At 47.8% G+C, this 12645-nt stretch overlaps 1 protein-coding gene across 2 annotated transcripts; it reads left to right on the top strand.

The window, feature by feature from the left end:
- Positions 1-3826: 3826 nt before the first annotated feature.
- On the top strand, positions 3827-7322 carry LOC135374218 (uncharacterized). 2 transcript variants are annotated; one of them, XR_010416796.1, is made up of 3 exons: positions 3827-4042; positions 4099-4448; positions 7240-7322. XR_010416796.1 is itself a non-coding variant. In XM_064607220.1 (3 exons), exons 1-2 carry the CDS (start codon positions 3851-3853, stop codon positions 4439-4441), a joined length of 519 nt encoding a protein of 172 aa, XP_064463290.1. In that variant the 5' UTR covers positions 3827-3850; the 3' UTR covers positions 4442-4448; positions 7240-7322. The 2 variants fall into 2 exon arrangements, 1 of the variants encoding a protein (XP_064463290.1); XM_064607220.1 differs by having other exon boundaries at positions 4115-4448.
- Positions 7323-12645: the final 5323 nt, after the last annotated feature.

Raw genomic sequence — 12645 nt, 5'->3', positions numbered from 1 at the left:
GGGAGAGGAAGGCACCGAGGCGCCTTCCCAGCTCCTGGCAGCAGCACAAGTGGCACGAGACGTATCTTCGTCTTGGGGCACGGTCGTGAGCAGAGAGCAGCTCCTAGACGCTCAGAGAGCGGACGGCCTTTGTCAGCGGGTGTCTCAATGGTTAGCTGAGCAGGACTCGGCAGGCACCGGAACGACTGACGGACGGCACGACTCCTATCTGCTGGGCGAGGATGGCATCCTGTTCAGATACATACCCCAGGCGGATGACGATGACGGCTCATCCCCATTCAGAGTCGTGGTGCCACGGAAGTTGCGTAAGTCTTTCATACGTTACTTTCATGATTCGGCCTTGGCAGGTCACAGCAGTGGCAGGAAAACTTATGAAAAGTTATGTCGTGTTGCGACATGGCCAGGAATGAGGCAGGATGTAACAAAGTATGTTCGTACTTGTCCCGTATGCCAGAGAGCAAAACCTCGTGGTGGTTTACCCCCTGGGCGCTTACAGCCTATTCAGAGTAATAGGCCCTGGCAGATAGTTGCTTGTGATGTGATGGGACCGTTTCCACGTAGTCCTAGAGGTAACCAGTATTTGTTTGTGGTTACTGATCATTTCACGAAATGGGTTGAGCTGTTTCCTCTCAGGACGCTGACTTCCCAGAGAGTGTGGGAAAGACTACTCGACACCTTTTGCCGGTTCGGGTTTCCTGCTCAGCTCATCACAGATAACGCTACCTACTTTACAAGTAAGGTGTTCTCAGATTCTTGCGCTGTCTTAGGCATTCGGCACAAGAAGACTTCCCCATATCACCCTCAGGCTAACATTACCGAACGTGTTAATCGGAACCTGAAAATGATGTTGGTTGCTTTTACTAGCCAGCACCACCGTGATTGGGATCTTCGCCTGGCTGAACTAGCGTTCGCTACACGGACAACAGTAAACAGATCCACAGGCTTCACCCCGGTGTTCCTGAACTTGGGACGAGAGGCCCCCTTTCCAGTGGAGAATGCTCTGGGCCTCCGGGATGGTGCTACCCGGCCTCCTTATTCAAGGTTCGCTGAGGAACTCCGGAGTCGACTGGACGATGCAGCTCGGACGGCTCGGGAGAATCTGGACGTCGCACGGTTGGACCAGGCTCGCCAGTACAATCGAGGGCGACGGAACCTCACCTACAGCGTCGGTGACCTCGTCCTTCGACGGACTCACCCGCTAAGTGATGCGTCACGAGGCTTTGCAGCTTCACTCGCAGATAGGTGGGATGGCCCCTTCGAGGTAAGTGCGTGCTCCTCCGGCCTCACTTACAGGCTTCGTCGCTGCAACACCGGCGAAGAGACTGGGCCAGTTCACATCTCGGACCTGAAGACTTACCACCTCCGAGACCCTGAGGGCGAAGAAGCAAACGTTCAGCTTCCCCCTCTAGACCTGGACCAGGATCCCGTTCCCGGACCTTCCAGTCGCTACAGTTTGCGTCCCCGCAGGCGGCGCACGTAGCTGCCACTATCTCCATCGCTAGAACCTAGTGCTTGTGATTTAGGGTTTTGTTCGTGTGGCTACTATTTTTAGCTTCTCACGACATATGCACGAGGGCCTTGCCAGACCCTCGCCGTTAGGTGTTTCCACCTGACGGTGTCTCTGTTTTTCAATTTTTTCAGCGATGGCTCCGAAACAAGGCGCACAGAAGGTTGCGGCCGGCCCAGCTCGTCAGCACCAGGCGGCCCCGACAGGACGTCGTAACCGTCGAGACCTAAGACCGTCCACACCACCGAGGTCTTCGTCAGTTGCCACCTGGACGGTGGTGGCGTACAACCGTCCCGTCTCTTGGGCGTCCAGGGCCCGCTGGTCCTCCCAGCCCAGGCCACTCCGCGGAAGCGACCCGAGCCAGGTCCCTCCTCCGTTTCGAAGACTCACGCTACAAGACAGGCACCCCGCCGACACCCCGATTGCCCTCACCGAGGATGAGAAACGTCTACTCTGCCCCGTCTGCGGAGTGCCTGAACTTCATCGTGCTACCCACCGCCGTGGTCCCCTCCATCGAGCCAAGATCGACGCACTGAGAGAAGGCAGGAGGACTGTCTCAGACGTAGCAGCGGCAGTGGCTGTCCTCCAGCGGCACCGCCCGGACCTGCTCCAGAGACAGGAAGGAGTCCCGGCTATCCCCGACGACGTTGTACTGGACATGCCCGATGTGTGAGGGCTGTGTTTACTTGGACTTTGGAGGGGGGGAGTATCGCGACCTATGTCGATAACAAGCGCGTCGGTCACGAGTACGCCCATCAGGAAGGGGGCGCTGATTGTGTGCTTCGATATGATATAAGCGGGTGGGAAGTTGAGGCTGGGGTTACTCTGGGAGTATCGACCGTATCTGTTGTCAGAGGTATGGAATAAATCCTTGCTTGTTGTTTGAACCTTTTCGTTTGCTGTGTCTTCCTTGGCGACGGAACGGACGGACTGACGCCCCGAGGTTGTGGAAACACCGGGGTTTCCACAAGCTTCAGGTGGATGTTTTTCTTTTGGAGGAATTTGTCTAACTCTGATCTATGAGAATGTGACAACGGGGTAGTGCTGTTAATGGCATCGGCGTCTTCGGATAGAGACTGGATAGTATCTTGGCAGTGAGAAATTAGAATTTTAGTTAGGTCTAAAGATGCTTTGTTAAGAATGGACAGCCATTGCACATTGCGTTCATGGTTCAAGGGGAAGGTTGATGTTTTGTGGATTTCTAGCCCACGCGGAATCCTGTCGTTTTCATGATAAGTAGCCAAAGTATCACGATGGGAGGTGTAGCGTGCAACTTTATCCGCGATTTTTCTGAGTTTAAAGAACGCCTCAGTGCTACTGCTGACAATTTGTGGAGAGTGAATTGGTACTGGCTCACCGGCCAGTCAATCCTGCTGCTTGGCTCGTGACGATTTCTCGGCACGTGTGGTTCTTTGTGTCCATGCTGCAGCCTCCTGGAGTGTCGGCCATACGGGGTCCGGCGTTCCAGTGCTTGCTGTACGTGTGGGTAGGCGACGGAGCAGCCGGGGTACCAGGGACCGCAGTCGGTGGGCGATCTGGGTGACTCCTTCGAAACTGGGGTGGAGGCCGTCAGCTGCAAGGACTCTGGTTGGGGGCTGTCGGTGGAAACCATGGTCCAGGAAATACAGGTCACGGGCACCTCGGCACAGGGTCATCAGTCGTTGGTTGAACGCAAATGCCCGGGGATTGCACTGGAATTCGCGTCGCCTGTCAAGATAAGGACGACGGCGGTTGTAGGATCTGGGTAAGATGAGGGTACATACCACAAGTTCGATGTTTCCCCGAGAGCGAATGTGGTCGATGAGTTGCACATAGCGACGGATGGCCATGTCGGGATCGGTGTCCGGCATGTCATTCGTCCCACAGTGCAACACCACGACACGAACACTTGCGGGCAGCTGGTCCACCTCTTCTTTGAAGTCTGCGATTCGGCCTCCGCTCTTGGACACGAACATTGTCGGGGCAGTACGGGATCTGGGGTCGAAGTGGAAACGGAGATATTTAGTTTGTGAGTCACCAAGTACAGCTATAACAGGAGCATAAAAAGGGTACTTCCTGATGGGCATCTTCGGTCCTCCTCTGTCGGTGGTCATCGTAGAAATAGATTAGAAGCTTAGGAGGGCGGTTGACCACGAGAATGAAATAAGCAGGAAAAATCAGAAGACGACAAAGAGCTTACAGGAAAACACAAAGGGGAGTTTATTAACGCATATAGGGATAGGGGTCGACGTTTTAGGGATAGGGGTCGACCCTTTTTATGCTCCTGTTATAGCTGTACTTGGTGACTCACAAACTAAATACCTCCGTTTCCACTTCGACCCCAGATCCCGTACTGCCCCGACAATGTTCGTGTCCAAGAGCGGAGGCCGAATCGCAGACTTCAAAGAAGAGGTGGACCAGCTGCCCGCAAGTGTTCGTGTCGTGGTGTTGCACTGTGGGACGAATGACATGCCGGACACCGATCCCGACATGGCCATCCGTCGCTATGTGCAACTCATCGACCACATTCGCTCTCGGGGAAACATCGAACTTGTGGTATGTACCCTCATCTTACCCAGATCCTACAACCGCCGTCGTCCTTATCTTGACAGGCGACGCGAATTCCAGTGCAATCCCCGGGCATTTGCGTTCAACCAACGACTGATGACCCTGTGCCGAGGTGCCCGTGACCTGTATTTCCTGGACCATGGTTTCCACCGACAGCCCCCAACCAGAGTCCTTGCAGCTGACGGCCTCCACCCCAGTTTCGAAGGAGTCACCCAGATCGCCCACCGACTGCGGTCCCTGGTACCCCGGCTGCTCCGTCGCCTACCCACACGTACAGCAAGCACTGGAACGCCGGACCCCGTATGGCCGACACTCCAGGAGGCTGCAGCATGGACACAAAGAACCACACGTGCCGAGAAATCGTCACGAGCCAAGCAGCAGGATTGACTAGCCGGTGAGCCAGTACCAATTCACTCTCCACAAATTGTCAGCAGTAGCACTGAGGCGTTCTTTAAACTCAGAAAAATCGCGGATAAAGTTGCACGCTACACCTCCCATCGTGATACTTTGGCTACTTATCATGAAAACGACAGGATTCCGCGTGGGCTAGAAATCCACAAAACATCAACCTTCCCCTTGAACCATGAACGCAATGTGCAATGGCTGTCCATTCTTAACAAAGCATCTTTAGACCTAACTAAAATTCTAATTTCTCACTGCCAAGATACTATCCAGTCTCTATCCGAAGACGCCGATGCCATTAACAGCACTACCCCGTTGTCACATTCTCATAGATCAGAGTTAGACAAATTCCTCCAAAAGAAAAACATCCACCTGAAGCTCCAAAAGCAAAAGAAATTATTTAGAGACAAAATCGATTGCCCTCCAACTCATAATACTTCCACAGATTCGGCACCCCCTAATTCCGAAGCCCGTAGCAATACTTCACAACTACGTCCAGATACCCCGTTAGACAGCAACAGCCAGTTTGCTCCCGACATCCCCACACTAACCAAATGTAGCGTAGTTAACCTTTCTTCCCGTGACCTTACACCCGCGGAAATCTCTCTACTGGAGAAGGGATTATCGTTTTGTCCCAATAACAGTAAAATCGATGAATATCAGCTACATCTGGATCTTGACAACTTTGCGCGGCGACTACGCCTTACGGAATACTTCTACGACAAACCGCAATCAAACCTAAATCCTTTCCGTATAAAATCCGATTTTACTCCCAACCCGAACCGAGATAAAAGTCTTGATATGTATATCAAAGCTGTTCAGAAAGATATTCTCAGTACTTATGCAAGCTCAAACAATCGGAAATTCCGGCACAATCTTACGAAAGCAGAACAGCAAAGCTTGTCCGCGCTAGAAAGCAACGAAGGTATCATCATCAAACAGGCTGATAAAGGAGGTGCCATAGTCGTAATGGATAAGCAAGCTTACGTGGCGGAAGGACTCCGTCAACTTAATTGTGCAGACTTTTACAAACCTCTCGAATCCGACCCCACTAATGAAATTGCCGCAGATATATGTAAAACACTAAAACGGTTAAAGACCACTAAGAAAATTGGCGATGCGCTCTACGAATACTTACTTCCTAAAGACCCTAAACCAGGCCGATTTTACATGCTCCCTAAGATACATAAACCAGGCAATCCCGGAAGACCAATTGTGTCCAGTAACGGTACCGCTACAGAAAATATATCGTCCTTCGTCGATCACGTTCTCAAATCTATCCCCCCTAAATTACCTTCCTACGTCAAAGATACCAACCATTTCCTTCAAACTGTATCGCAAGTAACCGTTCCCTCAAGCTGTCTCTTGGCAACGTTAGACGTCACGTCCCTTTACACCAATATTCCCCACGCAGATGGTATAGCAGCGGCCGTTTCAGCATACAAAAATCAACCTGACCAGCCGTATGATCCTACTGTCCTCACCGAACTGCTAACACTGATTTTGACCTCCAATAACTTTGAATTTGATAACAAGCACTATCTGCAAGTTAACGGGACAGCTATGGGCACGAGAATGGCCCCCAACTATGCAAATATCTTCATGGCATCCCTGGAGGAAACATTTCTCGAATGTTCCGTGTTGAAACCACTTGTGTACAAGAGATTTTTAGATGATATTTTTATCATATGGCCTCATTCTGAAAGTGACCTTCTCACGTTCATCAACCGGTTCAACCAAATTCACCCTAACATTCAATTTACCTCCCACTACTCCGCCTCCACTGTTACCTTCTTGGATGTGGAAGTCAAGTTACAAAACGGCGGCATCTCAACCAACTTATACCGGAAGCCTACAGATGCTCAGCAATACTTATCGTTCCGCAGTTGCCATCCAAGGCATACTAAGTTAGCCATACCTTATAGTCAGGCATTGCGCTACCGCAGAATATGCACTAACGATGCCGAACTAGACAACCATCTCCAACGACTAGAACAAACCTTCATTGATCGTGAATACCCGGACAAACTTGTTAAAGACGCTATAGCCAGAGCAAGATCCACAGATCGCCAACAATTGCTCCAAAGATCTCCTCGAGCCAATGGAAATTCTGCAGTAAATCTCACTGTCACATTCAATGGCAGCGTTCCTAACATTACCCGGATACTCAACCGCCACTACACAATTCTTTCACAATCTGATCGGATGAAGGAAATATTCTCACAGCCACCGCGCGTAAGTTATCGCCGGGCGCGGAACATCCAAGACAGACTAGTAAATGCCAAAATTAACAAACTTCCAGAAAATAACATTGGTTGCCACCCTTGTAATGCAACTAGATGCCAAATTTGTAAATCAATGCAAGCCGCTAACTCTGCAGATAGTACCAATTCTAATTATCGGGTCAACATTAATGGCGACTTTAACTGTAATTCTTCCAATGTTGTCTATCTTCTTCAATGTAATGAATGCAACGCCCAATATATCGGACAGACAGCTACTTCATTTAGAACGCGATTCAATAACCACAAATCTGACGTCGCGAAGAAACCTAATCTGCCAGTGTCGCGCCATTTCAGTAAACCAGGACACTCAATCACCAATATATCTATTTTCATCCTGCAGTCAGGCTTTCTTTCCCAGCGGCTCAGGGAACAGCGCGAGTCTTATCTCATTCATAAATTCCAGTGTCAGATAAACGAAGATCCAGGAATCCTTTCTACTATTCGCAACCTGCATTCCTAATCCAGCACAATACATACACTCTTTTGTCTCTTTTTCAGGCTCACGGGTATTTCCTCAAGGTCCTGCTGCACAGACCCGGTCATTCCCCTTTCACTTAGTCACCAACCTATGTTAGTCATGACAAAAGCGCATGCGCTGCTCTCTTTCCCTCGTACATAACCCTCTCCCATATATAAAGCTTGTTCTTGTCACCAAACCCCAGTCCCGTCGAAGGCAGCGCTGACTGCCGAAACGTCGACCCCTATCCCTATATGTGTTAATAAACTCCCCTTTGTGTTTTCCTGTAAGCTCTTTGTCGTCTTCTGATTTTTCCTGCTTATATATATTTATATATATATATATATATATATATATATAAATATAAAATAATGAATAAGTGAGCCGGATACGGAAGTTACATGAAAGGGAGTAAAACAGTTAGTAGTTTAATGCATTCAAATGCATTAAACTACTAACTGTTTTACTCCCTTTCATGTAAATTCCGTTTCCGGCTTACTTATTCATTATTTTACCTTACGGCTTTCAGACACTTTATCTTTGCATTTTATTTAAAAAATATATATATAAACGTACAAATATAGCGTAGCATAATGTTTAGTAATATATAACGTAAACAAAGATAAGAGTGATGGTATTTATCCTTCCAGCTGCACTGATAGCTACCGTAAAAGTGGTTAATTTCGCGGTTTTAATAATTCACGAATTCGTGTGGAGGGCGCAATACGGAATATTTCGTGGGGAGAGATAGAAGGATCGTGACGCTGCCAACAGTAAACAACGAGAATTAGCTGGCCTCTACATGCTCGCTGGCTTCTAGAGGCCTTACCGTGAAGTGAAATCCCATGACAGTGACATACGGGATTGTTCTATGGAAGCATGTCAAGCGATACACTGTGCGAATAAGCTACTGATGTTCAAGAGGCGTTTCAGTTATAGGAATGTTTGGCAAGAACAAAGTGTGAGAATAAAGGTTGTCAAGTAAGTGAATGTGGAGCTCGTAACCTTCCAGTGCCCATACTTTTTCATTCTCGCCACCTATATTCATAGGTAGCACTCCTTCCTGCTGTCCTCTCTCCACCGGTCCACGTCTGTACGCCCCCTCATAGCCACAGTTACTTCGCGCCGCTAACACGATAATAATAATAAAAAAAGTTACACAGTTATTCCACATTTTTTTCATTTATCAGCACTCAAACTAACATTTCAGTCAACTGCGTACAAACTCTCACATTTTACAACCGTAGGACAGATGCGATAAGCAAAATTGCGTACGTCTCTGAAAACTTTGTGTCATGTGTTTTACAGGGCTTGTGGCAAAGGATGCGAAGAAATGCTAAGGAATTTGAGCACATCTTCACCTGCCCCTGGATGAGATGACAGTAGAAACCGAGAACCAGGTGGCGCACTTCCGTGCTAGCACGTGGGTTTAATAGGTCACACGTGTTGACGTACAATGTTTTTGGAGCATTCTGCACAAAACAAATTTTGAACGTATATAATTGAGTCCTTACAGGGATGTAAAGACAGTCACGTAAGCTCCACACCTTTTCCAAGCGCTTGGTACGGACGACATCTATGAGATCTTTCATTGCTTTCATGCGATGTTGTGTGCTGCTCTCTTTCCCGATACCCTGAAAAAAAGAAAAAGATTTGAAACATGTTTCACACGCGAAGAAAAAACAGAAATGGGTCTCTGGGACATTGACAACAAGATCTGTGGCAAAATGTATCTTCGAGTTGCAAAACGGGGGTTTGGAAAAGCTAATTAATTAATGTCTACAAAAACATGGCTACAATGTACGCTTTGTGTGACACCTTGCACACACACTTAAGTGTTGCAAAAGGACACTTGGGTGTTGCTTGATCACAGCACCCACATGCTGAAGACATGATAGGTAATGCCTAAAGAGACCGCTTCGCTCCTTTTTTTTATAATTGTAGTTATGCATGGTATATCCACTTATAATGTTAGTGCTTTTTGACTGTTCAGAAATGTATCAGCTACGAAAGCTCGGATTGAAAAAAAGCCACATGTTTTGAAAATCGGAAGGGATTGATCTGCTTGGTAGTTACGACCTCTATGTCCCAGCTGTAACACAATCATAAGCGTAGTAAAGTCAAGTCGTACCTTAAGAATCTCTGCAGTGATTGGTAATTCTTCGATTTTGCGAATCGCAAACGAAGTAGACGACGACGATGATCCTCCTTTGCCCAGTCCAAACAATGACTTAATTCTCTCTAGGGGCTTTTCTTTTTCTTTGCTGTTCTTCGACATGACGTACTCCTTACTTCAGATCAGTTGTGTAGACAAGCCGGTTGCTCACCCTCAAATTTAATCGACTCGGCGATACACCTCACTCATATTATGGAACGAACAAAGAAACTGGACGCCAAGTATAATACTCTGCGAACACAAACAACAGGAACAACCGCTTTTAAAACAAGTACAATAAAAACAAAGGACCTAAACAAGTATAAACGTGATTTTGAGCGAGTGCAAAAGTGTCACGCCTTATTTAAATTTTAACATATTACATCGAATTTACAACACTGCACGGCTGTTAATCTGAGTAAAGAGCACTAAAAATGATCTGTGACACCGCAGACGTTTTTACAGTTATCGGAAAAACAACACGCCACATTACGCATTTTGTCGTTTAGCAGAAAGCATCCTGCGTGCTAGCCGTACCGCTATCTTAACCTCACAGTATGACAGTTAACTACGCTGTGGACAGTAGTTACATATAAAGTCTACCCAAAACTATAATTAAAACATATATCGAAATTGGTTGGTGCATGAGATTGAAAATCTGAAAAGAAGTTAAAGTGTCAATTATGTGTTAACAGTAATAAATGGCAACAGTTAACTTAGTACGCGGAGTGGTACAATCCAGGTACAACCACCAGGGTACAACGGGTAAGTGCAATGTTATGTTGGCGGAACGATTGTGGCGTTATCTGGTTTTAATTTTCTACGACACAAATTGGCGGTAAGTTTGAGGCAGCGCCTCCTCTATTACTCAATGCCTCTCCATTTGGTCAAAGATGCAGGACTGCGCATGCGTATTAGTCCACGTTCTCTCGTTTGACGGCGCCACTACCCTACACCCATGTCTGACCACTCATCTCTATGTATAGAGCAGTATAGAGGCTGGAGCGCGCATAGGAGAGGGGCTCGTGGAAGAGAGGTGCGGCTACCGGCCGCCATTTTGGGGGCCTCACTGGCGCGGGCTGCTCCCATAGGCAACAATGTGAAGCGATTTGATTTGGAGTATTTATTGGGCTTTAAACACTCCTTATTGCTGGCATGACATGCCCTTTAATTTAAAAGAAATTTTTAAAAATACGGGCAGCACCGCTTGAACTAAATGCAGCTGACAGGATGCGATGGGCCCACCAATATGGCGGCCGGTGACCACGCTGTGGAGCACCCTATGCATGATCCAGCCTATACTATAGAGATCAGTGGGTCTGACGCGTCTGACGCGCGCTGACGTCACCTGCCGCACATGTCCGTGTTTTGATGTTTTCTTTGTAATCACTCGCAAGGAAGTGCTTGTTGCACACAACGGAACAGTTGGAAGTAGTGTTCGGCCTCCCAATATTTCCTCGCTCTCACTTTCTACCACTTCTTTCGTAACGCGAGATCCGCAGGCAGCTCGTGAAACGATACCCCTTGCTCCTTTTTCTTGGTCCCAGAAGTAAAAAAAAATGGCAGAAGGCAGTACGCAGTACCGCATTCTTCGAAACGGTCGAAACCGCGCTTATCGGAATCAGACAAGAGCGCATGGCAGACGACAGGGGCTATAGGGAAGTGGCGCCCTCTACGTGCCCTCCGCGGGAAAGGGAAGCGACTCGGCGTATCTGCAAATGGACAGGCATTGAGTAATACGGGAGACTCATTTCGGCTGTAGTTCGAGTCACACATGCCATGTGTGACTCGAGCCATGAGGCTCCGCCTCATGGCGTGCGTCATATGTCACGTGAGGATGGACAGAGAGAGCAAGGGAGAGGCGGGAATGGCGGGAAGAGCAAACGCGGGGTGGTAAGATTGGTATGTGCATGGCGGCAGAACTGTTTGCAAATAGGGCAATTTATGCGATTTTTTGGGAGTTCTAACTTCAAAAAAGGTATTAAGAGTGGTTATATGTACACAGCTCGTCAGACTGAGAACACGCTGAAACAGTCAGCACTTCAGCACGTCATGAAATATTATTTACGCTGCTGCCTGTGTACTGCTGTCCGAGGCGTGTTACCCCAATACGGCTTCTCGAATTCACCATTATGTATTCGATGCACGGCGATTTTCGCATTTATCTTACTTCACAAAGTAGTAAGATTATCATGGCTATGTGTAACTTTTGTACGTGTAACGTGTTTACTCTCATATTAGCCTCTGTGAAGTAGGTAGGGTCATGAGGCTACCAGGGGTAAACATCGCACATCATCATAGCTTCACTATCATTTATTATTGTTGTTGTACGTGCTTCCGAAGTTCGAGATATAGATATTAACAAGAACATACAGAGTCACAGATACAGTAATCACATGTACATTGCTCTCAGTGTATTATTTTGCTCGTTTATTTTATTTTATGTTTCCAGCGATTTGAGCACACATTTGAATCACACATCACAGACACAACTGCTTGCTCACACACCTGTCGCACTTATTCTAAATTGTGTTATACTGCAGTTGTCCGGGTGTTAAGGTGACGTGACAGAAGGCGAAAGTTCAGGGACTTCAGAACAGTCCTCTTGCGATTTGTAGTTGTTGATCGCAAAATTTTCCGAAGTTCAGCAGCAGGCACTTGTGTTGCCGTTCGGCAAACACTGGTCCCCATCTTGCGTCTCCTCCCCTTTTTTATTTGGTCTAATATATCCCCCCACCCATCTTGCCCGCGAAGACTGGTGAACGAGTTACTCTTCTTCTTGCAATCTGGAATGATATGCTTGGTTTAATAAACGAACAAAAGCTTTCCTTGCCGTATAAATTATTTTGAGTGACAAACACCCAGCGCTGTCACGGGTCGGCTTTCCTATTTTGCCCGGGGAAGCGGTGAAACTTCAGACACTTCCCCGTTTCCCTCGAGAGGAAGAACCACCTGAATGCACTCAGTGTAGCGAACCTCTGTCGGTTTTACACAAACTCATCTCATGTCCATCCAGCAAGGCTATGCAGTAGTGCGCGTAAAACACATTTACATTATAAAACTCCGAGCACATGTCCACATTCCACATCTCTCCGCAGGTAGAAGAATCCCCAGCGCGCGGGCAGAAGCGACCTTCTCACGTGACATATGACGTTCGCCGAAAGGCGGAGCCCGTGTGACTCGAACTACAGCCGAAAAGATTCTCCCGAGTAATACAGGGTGTATGCTATAAAAGGTCAGGGGCATTTTCGCGCGTGACACTATATCTATTTGAGAGACGGACTTGTGCAGC

This window comes from Ornithodoros turicata, unplaced genomic scaffold (genome assembly GCF_037126465.1).
Source record: "Ornithodoros turicata isolate Travis unplaced genomic scaffold, ASM3712646v1 Chromosome48, whole genome shotgun sequence".
Taxonomy (NCBI): domain Eukaryota; kingdom Metazoa; phylum Arthropoda; class Arachnida; order Ixodida; family Argasidae; genus Ornithodoros; species Ornithodoros turicata.
The sequence above is the reverse complement of the archived record's forward strand: the minus strand, read 5'-3'. Positions and strand labels throughout refer to the sequence as shown.